The sequence below is a fragment of the Meriones unguiculatus genome (assembly GCF_030254825.1).
Source record: "Meriones unguiculatus strain TT.TT164.6M chromosome 13 unlocalized genomic scaffold, Bangor_MerUng_6.1 Chr13_unordered_Scaffold_33, whole genome shotgun sequence".
NCBI classification, from domain to species: Eukaryota; Metazoa; Chordata; class Mammalia; order Rodentia; family Muridae; genus Meriones; species Meriones unguiculatus.
In genome coordinates, this window is record NW_026843645.1 from 3,785,342 (window position 1) to 3,794,990 (window position 9,649).

Genomic DNA, 9,649 nt, shown 5'->3' on the forward strand with positions numbered 1-9,649 from the left:
AAAATTCAGTCTGGGTTGTGATGGTTTTCAATAGAACCCCTGGAACAATAGGTATGTGTACACAAAGAAACTTCTACAGGCTGCCATTGTTGTGATACTCTCAGAGAACTTCCTGGCTGGTGTTAGTTCACCATTCCCTACATATTCATCCACTGGACTAAAAGTTTCTTGTGTAAACTGAGGCAATTGAAAATAGTAAAGGTTGAGAAACAGGACTATCAAAAAGTCTTCCGTAAACACCTTATTATATAGTACTGTTGCATGTAATTGATATTCACCATTCATTGTATTCTTTTTAAAAATAAGTTTATTTACTTTAAATTCCAATTGTAATCCCCCTCCTTTCTCTGCCCCATGACTACCCTCTGTTCCTATTGCCCCCTATTACCTTTCCCCTTCAGAAAAGGGAGGTCTTTCCATTGAGCTAGTTTTACAGTTCTGTTGCATCTCAGTGGACCAAAGTACATAAAGGCCTTTCCACCTTGCTTATACTCTCAGAATTGCTCTCCAGTAAGAATACTTTTATGATGATGATGACTCTAGATTTGTGCAAGGCATCACCCTTTTAACACATTCATAAGTTTTTCCTCTATTATGAATCCTTTCATGATGATGAAGATTATACAAATGTGGAATGGTTTCACCATGTTAAAAGCACTCACAGGCTTTCTGTCCATTAGGATTTCATTCATAAGTGTGGAGATTATTCTGAAGTCCAAAAGTTTTTTCACATTGGTTACAGTCAGACATCTTTCCAGTATGTGTTATTTTATATATTAAGAGATGTTATGTGCAAAGGCTTTGCCACATAGTTATATTCATATGTGTTGTTGTCTTAGGAGATGATTGTTACATGCAAAGGCTTTATAACACTAATTATACTCAGAAGGCTTCACTCCACTGTGTGTCTTTTCCTATTTTCGGAGACTACTCTGCTGTGCAAAGGCTTTATCACTTTAGGTATATTCGTAAGGTTTCTTTCCAGTATGTGTTCTTTTATGTCTTATGAGATTACTGTTTTCTGCAAAGGTTTTACCACACTGGTTACATTCATAAGGTTTCTCTTTGCTGTGTGTTCTTTTATGGCTTAAGAGAGTACTGTTTTGTGCAAAGGATTTACCACACTGGTTACATTCATAAGGTTTCTCTCCAGTGTGTGTTGTTTTATGTCTTATGAGATGACTGTTTCGTGCAAAGGCTTTACCACACTGGTTACATTCATAAGGTTTCTCTCCAGTGTGTGTTCTTTTATGGCTTATGAGATGACTGTTTTGTGCAAAGGCTTTACCACACTGGTTACATTCATAAGGTTTCTCTCCAGTGTGTATTGTTTTATGTCTTATGAGATGACTGTTTTCTGCAAAGGCTTTACCACACTCGTTACATTCAAAAGGTTTCTCTCCAGTGTGTGTTCTTTTATGGCTTATGAGATGACTGTTTTGTGCAAAGGCTTTACCACACTGGTTACATTCATAAGGTTTCTCTCCAGTGTGTGTTCTTTTATGGCTCATGAGATGACTGCTTTTTGCAAAGGCTTTACCACATTGATTACATTTGTAAGGCTTCTCTCCAGTGTGTGTTCTTTTACGGCTTATGAGATGACTGTTTTGTGCAAAGGCTTTACCACACTGGTTACATTCATAAGGTTTCTCTCCAGTGTGTGTTCTTTTATGGCTTATGAGATGACTGTTTTCTGCAAAGGCTTTACCACACTGGTTACATTCATAAGGTTTCTCTCCAGTATGTGTTCTTTTATGCCGTATGAGCTGACTGCTTTTTGCAAGGGCTTTACCACATTGATTACATTTGTAAGGCTTCTCTCCAGTGTGTGTTCTTTTATGCCATATGAGTACAGTGATATAGGGGAAGGCTTTCCCACATAGAGTACATTTAAAGGGTTTCTCTCCAGTATGACTGCTTTCATGCCTGCAAAGAAAATTGGCACATGTGAAAGATTTACCACAGTCATTTCATTACACTAATAAATATATTTATCTACATGAATTAATTTCATAATTTGGTCTAATGGTAAAGAAGAATCAAATTTTAAAGTTTTATCACTTTATTTACATTCACGGTATTCCCCTTCATTATGGGTATTTTTGAAGATCCCTGTGATGGTAAGGGAATTTGTTATGTGGATCTCTTTTATAGCATCATTTTTCTATAAGAGGTTTTCTCCTATATATGAAGAGTATTGTAAGAATTCAGAGTTTCACCACACCAATCCCATTCACAAATTTTTGTACTGTATGAATGATACTTCATTTTCAAAGTGAGCCAAGAGAAGCAGAAGTTCCAAATTCCTAGTATTCATAGGTATTTTCAGCAATATGAGTTTGCTGATGAATTCTCAGTGAAGTTGCAAAACCAATTAACAGTAACCATTTATCACATTCAGAAAATTTACTCACAGTGGGGACCACTACCAAATCAATTGTTCTTGGAGAAAGACAGGGACACTGCTTCTTTCAATATCCCTATGCTCATGTCTTGAATCATTTTGACATATGATATACCAGTTTAATTTACAAATATAATAAAGATTCCCATATTGAATTAACACAGTTTGTTTTTTGTTCATCATAGACATGTCATATAGGGACTAAGGTTTCTCCAAAACAATATTCTTGATTCTCATAAGCTGCTCCTTTCACTAAACTTTACAATGTTACTGCATGAAAATGAGTAACATTGGTTCTAATATGAAATTTTTGCTTATTAGAAGGTTTTGGACACATACTGATCACCAATTCAGTGTGTATACCTTTACAATATCTGAGTAGATAGAATGAGACTAAACAGATTGGCATTTCAAGTCAGTAGCTGTAATGTCCATATGATTCAAATGGTATTTTTGTTACAATATTATTTTATTTTCTTCTATCTTAGAGGAGTGCCTTGTAAACACAAATCAGATGCCTGACATTGAAGTACATGGAATTATGAGATTTTAATGATCATCAGTACACTTAAAGCAGTGCTGTTTTTATACTGTTGCTTTTCTTTAAAACTTCCAGGACACAGCCATGTGTGCTGGTACATGCCTTCAATCCCAGCACTTGTGGAGGCAGAATCTGGCAGATCTGTGTGATTTTGAGGTCAGGCTGGTATAACTAGTAAGTCTAAGAAAGTCACAGATACTCAGAAAAAAAATCTATTTCAAAAACAGAAAATAAAAAGCAGCCAATAAACAAACAAACAAACAAACAAACAAAAACAAACAAAAAACACCAAACTTCCAGGACACATTAAAAATTAAGATTTATATCTGTATCAACATGCACATAAAGTTACCTTTTATTACTTGTAGAACTTTGAAAATGTTCAATATTATGGTCATCCCAATTGTAGCCTAAAATATAGTACGAGAAAATATATATTATTGGAAATATCATGTTATTATAAAGGCAAAACTTAAATCACTATCTTCTGTGACCTTAGAACCATGCCTGATTTATTTACCTCATTCCTCCTCATTCTCAATTGGAATTACAGAAGATGATCAATAACAAAGTAAGAGTTGTCTCTTTATTTTTAAAGTGAAAGAAAAATTGCAGTCTTACCTATAGCAGTGAGATTTTCACAGGTCTCTAGCATCACATCTTTGTAGAGTTGCTTCTGGGAAGGTTCCAGCAAGGCCCACTCTTCTTGGCTGAATTTCACATGCACATCACTGAAGGTCACTGAATTCTAAAATATGCCATACATTTGTACAACAGAAACAGTGGCAACAATATAATTTATACGTCATTGTCAATATAATCATATAATTCTACTGCATCTTCAATTCATTTTCTGACACAGAAGTGTGAATGTTTTATAGTTGGGTGCTGTGCGTGATGTGAAGTAGGGGAGATGAAAAAGCCTAAAGGTTAGATTGAAAAATAAAAATAAAAACCAAAGGCGTGCTTCAAAAACCTGTGTTTCATCAGTTTGTAAGACATGAATATAAAGTAGCCATTAGTTGGGTTCTTGAGCAATCTATGAATCCTCTTCAGTTACTTGGGTGAGTAGGTCAGGACCCTGTCATGAGACAGGTGGAAGGACAAAACACAGTCATTATATTTTATATAGCAACAAATGAGATGTGTTGATCAGGGGTCACTGAACAGATGGGTAACATCAGTCAAAAGACAACATGGTACTGAATATTATGTTTTGACCAGGGCTCAGGGATGTGGAATATCAGTATGTGAAGAGGAGGGCTCATATATTTGTGGAAGGGAAAGTGGACGACAGTGAATACATGAATAAAAATAATGTGAGTGGCAAGCAACAACAATCATAGCCAATAACATGATATTTCTGAGTGACCAGACAAAAGAAAAGGAATAGAACACATGGTTGTTTTTTGATCATTGTTTTGTATATCCTCCTTACTAAATAATGTAGTCTATAGATTAAAAATAAAGATTAAAACTTTTCTATTAAAAATAAGTGTTATTGATATCACTAAGTCATTTTAGAATAAAACAGAATAACAAGTTTTAACTGTATCATATCTGAACTTTTTGAAGAGGATATAGCTTTGGAATAGACGTGGCAATTTATGTGGAAAAAGACAAACAGAGAGAAGAGTGTAAAACAGAGAGACAGAGACATAGAGACAGAGACACAGAGAGAGAGAAATTAACAGATGAACAATACTAATTACAGATCAGAGAAATTTATTAGCAGTTACTAACTACAAAAAATGGTGGACAAGCTGGGTGTATTCTGTCATGCCTTCAATTCCATCACTCAGGAGGCAGACACAGGTGTATCTTATTGAACTGGATGTCAGTATTATCTATTCAAAGAGTTCTAGGACAGCCAGAACTATATATTAAGACAGAGTCTCCCCTAAAAGTCAATCAAACAAACAAAATATTGAAAGAACTCAGAGGTCTTTACTGAAGATTCTACGAGGAATTATACATTCACTCCTGTTGTATATTTATTTTCCAGAAATCTGCACTACCCCAGCTTAAACTGTAACTTCAATGATATCTTACTAAAAGGGAATGGATGTTTAAACAGGTAAAAATAGAAGACAAAAATACTAGCAGTGTAAATGTTGATCATAAATGAGCAACGTAAGATAGGAGAGATGGCTCAGCAGTGAGGAGCTCTTATTGCTCTTGGAAATAATTGGGCTCAATTGTTAGTGTTTACATGGGACCCGCTACTTTCAATTGTTATAAGTTCATCAGTTCTGAAGACATCTTCAGACTACTGTGAGGATTAGGCACACAAGAGGTGCATATTCATGCATACAATCAAAATACTTATATTCAGTAAAAAGTAAAAATAGATCCCAGATGGCTGGGCTGATTGCACACTGTTCTGATAAGCTGGGTAGCAGAGACTGCACAGTGACCAATAGTTGGATCTGTGGGCCGCCAAACACCACTGACTGTGTTTCCTAGGTAAGAAGAAAACCAATGATGAGGGAAACTATTGGGTCCAACCTCAGAGCACCCAGCTAATCTCTGGAAAAATTTCTTGGATATTGCAGCAGGAATAAGATTTTCAAGCAAATGGATCCAAGAAGCAAGCTATTCTAATATCTAATAAAACAGACTTTCAACCAAAATTAATTGAAAGGGATGAGGAAGAGGGAATCCAAGATGGCATTGCCAGGAGGACCACGACAGGAACAGGACAGCAATGTTGGTACAGCAACTAAAAGACTGAACTCTGGGCCCTAAAACAACAGCAATCGTGTTTCCCAGGTGAGAGGAAACTCCGTGGTGTGGGGATCACTCAGTCCCACTCTCAGGTCACTCAGTGAGAGCCCGGAAAATATCCCAGGTGAAGGATACACCTGTTTGTCCTGATCACCTTCCCAGGCCTAACTGTGTGCTCCAGGGCACCAGAGACTGGGAGCTCCAGGCTCAAAAAAAAAAAAAAAAAAACAGGGAAGAAGAAAGTGGGACTGACCTCAGGTCACCCAGTCTATCCCTGGAAAAGGTCCTGCAGACTGGTGGGTACACAGCTGTCAGCCTTGAGTGGGCCTCCAGTCACTAGACCTCCATGCCCTACTCTCCATCACAGACAGAACTGTGTGCCCCAGGACACTAGAAGATGGGTTTCCCTGTCTGGAGAAAACCCCACAGGCAGGGAAAGAGCAGGTCCCAGCTTAGAGCACTCAGCCAACTCCCCCCCACACACACTACCACCACCACACATGGGAACATTCTTGGAAATGTTCTCAGGTTCTTTCCCAGTCACCAGCTTGGTAGCCATCTGGCAAGTGCCTACCCATTCTACACACCACGTCAAACACCACAGATTAGGTCTTCATGTTGGGAGAAAACCCAAAGGTGGGGAAAACATCTGGCCCTACCTCAGGACACCTAGCCCTGGAAAAGTTTCTGGTTATTCACAGGCTCCAGACTCTAGCCTCCTGCTGCACATGGGAGAGCAGTGATCAGCTGCCACGGATTACTGCTTGGGTACTGGGGCACAGAGCTCTAACCTCAGACCTACAGAAGCCTTGGATCCCCAAGATCAACCCCCAGATACTGCTCCAAGGGACAACCAGTTATCCCTAACTAAGCTGACCAAACCATGGGGTACCCAGGTTACAGCTACAGCTTACTAAATTTACAGCAAGAAAGCCAGAAGCAGGACAGCTGTCTCCAGGACTTCTCTGGGTGAGAGGAGAGCCCCCTTGACTAACAAAGACCACAATTACCGCTCAGGTTTCTATGCCTGTGGTGAGTTTTGGCAATTCCTGAGAAATACCTGCTATTCAGTGACTGTACCCCAAAAGCTAAGGAGGCCTCCTTCAGGAAAAATCATCTTCCTGACAAGGGGATTATCCCCACCACAGGATTCCAGGAAGTGCCAGAAAATAACACCCAACACCTAAGATAGCCAAATGGGTACAGGCAAGTGTAAAAGCTCAAAAAGGCAGAGCAGTATGGCATCTCCAGAACCCGGTTATTCAGGGGCAAGCAGCCCTGGACACACCAGGGTAAATGAAATTCAAGAAGATGACCTTACATCTGTGCTTATGAACCGGATAATAGAGGAAAAAATAAACTGCGTAAAGACCTAGATGACGATAAAGTCAAACAGATTATTGCCTTTTGCAAAGAAATGGAGGAAGATAAAGTCAAACAGATTATGGACATCCTTAAAGAAATACAAGAAGTTGCAGCCAAATAATTTGTGGCCTTTAGAGAGGAAATACTTAAATCACTGAAAGATATTAAAGAAACAGGATTGTTTGAACAAACAGCTGAAGGAATTGAAAAAAATACGGTCAGAGAAGTGAAGGAAATCAATAAAATGGCTCAAGATCTGATACGAGAATTGGAAAAAATTAAAGAAAACACAAGTGAGGAAACTGTGGAGAGAAAGAACTTAAGGAGGAAAAGAGGAACTACAGAGGTAAGCATAATCAATAGACTACGAGAGATGGAAGAAATAATCTTAGGTGTGGAAGACACAATGGAAGAAATAGATGTAGCTATCAAAGAAAATGTTAAATCTAAAAAAATCCTGACACAGAGCATCCAAGAAATCCAAGACAACATGAAAAGCAAAACCTAAAAATAATAGGAATAGAGGAAAAAGAAGATTCCCTCCTCCAAGGCCCAGAAAATATTTTCAACAAAATCATAGAAGAAAATTTCCCCAACTTAAAAGAGAGGTCTATAAGACTACAAGAGGCCTACAGAACAACCAATAAATTAGAGCAGAATAGAAAATCCTCCCACCACATAATAAACAGTAAGTATACAGAACAAAGAAAAAATACTAAAAGCTGCAAAAGAAAAAGGCGAAGTAACATATAATGGCAAACGAATCAGAATCACACCTGACTTCTCAATAGAGACTATGAAAGCCAGAAGGGACTGAACAGATATCATGCAGACCCTAAGAGAACATAGATGTCCACCCAGGCTACTATATCCAGCAAAAGTTTCAGTCATCATAGATGGAGCAAACAAGATATTTAATGACAAAAACAAAGTTAAACAATACCTACCCACAAATCCAGAGGTAAAAAAGCTCTTAGAGGGAAAACTACAACCCAGGAAAGCTAACTGCATTCAGGAAAACACAGGAAAGAAATAATGTCACTACAGCAAAACTAAAAGTAACCAAGCACACAAACACTACCACAAGCAACATCAAAATAAAAGGAACTAACAGCCACTGGTCATTAATTTCCCTCAACATCAATGGACTTAACTCTCCAATAAAGACACAGTCTAACATAATGGACACTTAAACAAGACCAAACAAACTATTGCATACAAGAAACACATCTAAGTTACAAAGATAGACATTACCTGAGAGTAAAGAGCTGGAAGGGTCCAAGCAAATAGACGCAAGATACATGCAGGAGTAGCCATTCTAATATCTAATAAAATAGATTTTCAACCAAAATTAATCAAAAGACATGAGGAAGATCATTCATACTCATCAAAGGAAAATTCCACCAAGAAGAAATCAAAATTCTGAACATCTATGCCCCAAATACAAAGGTACCCACGTTTGTAAAAAGAAACATTAATAAAACCTAAACCAAACACAAATCCCCATACATTACTACTGGGAGACTTCAACACTCCACTCTTAACAAAGGACAGGTAAACAACAGAAATTACACAAAGAATATCTCTAATAGAGGTCATGTATCAAATGGACCTAACAGATATCTACAGAATCTTACACCCAAAGAAAAAAGAATTTACCTTCTCTCAGCACCTCATGGAAACTTTTCCAAAACAGACCATATCATTGATCACAAAGTGAGCCTCAACCTATACAAGAAGATTGAAATAATCCCTTGTATCCTATCTATTACCGTGGTCTAAACCTGGACCTCAACAACAACAGAAATAGCAAAAAGCCTACAGACACATGGAAAGAGAAGAACTCACTACTAAATTACAGCTGGGGCAGGGAAGAAATAAATAAAGAAATTAAAGTCTTCCTAGAATTCAATGGAAATGAAGACACAACATTACAAATCTTCTGGGACACAATGAAAGCAGTGCTAAGACGAAAGTTCATAGCACTAAGTGCCTTCAAAAAGAAATTTATAACACCTCATACAGTCAACTTAATGGCTCACCTAAAATCCCTAGAAAAAAGAAGCAGACACACCAAAAAAGAGTAGAATAATCAAACTCAGGGCTGAAATCAATAAATTAGAAACAAATAAAACAATTCAAAGAATCAATGAAACCAAGAGCTGGTTCTTTGAGAAAATCAAGATAAACAAACCCTTAGCCAAAATAACTAAAAGGCAGAGAGACACTATCCAAATTAACAAAATCAGAATTGAAAAGGAGGAGAAAATAATAGACACTGAAGAACTCTAAACAATCATTAGGACTTACTTCAACAGTCTATATACCAAAAAAATTGAAAAGTCTAAATAAAATGGACAATTTTCTTGATCGATTCCACTTACCAAAGCTTAATCAAGACCAGGTAAATCAATAAAATAGTCCTGTATCCACTAAGGAAATAGAAGCATTCATCAAAAATCTCTAATCCCCCAAAAGCTCAGAGCCAGATGGTTTCAGTGCAGAAATCTAACAGACCTTCAAAGAAGAGGTAACTCCAGCTCTCTTCAATCTATTCCACAAAAGAGAAACAGAAGGAACACTACAAAACTCATTCATTGAAGCCACAGTTA

At 37.5% G+C, this 9,649-nt stretch overlaps 1 protein-coding gene across 1 annotated transcript; it reads right to left on the reverse strand.

The window, feature by feature from the left end:
* Positions 1 to 1,229: 1,229 nt before the first annotated feature.
* On the reverse strand, positions 1,230 to 3,687 carry LOC132650789 (zinc finger protein 120-like; the record flags this gene model as incomplete). The annotated part of the gene is made up of 3 exons (XM_060376106.1): positions 1,230 to 1,926; positions 3,298 to 3,355; positions 3,567 to 3,687. Coding segments are annotated over 3 exons (876 nt in total), but the record flags the coding sequence as incomplete, so codon positions are not given.
* Positions 3,688 to 9,649: the final 5,962 nt, after the last annotated feature.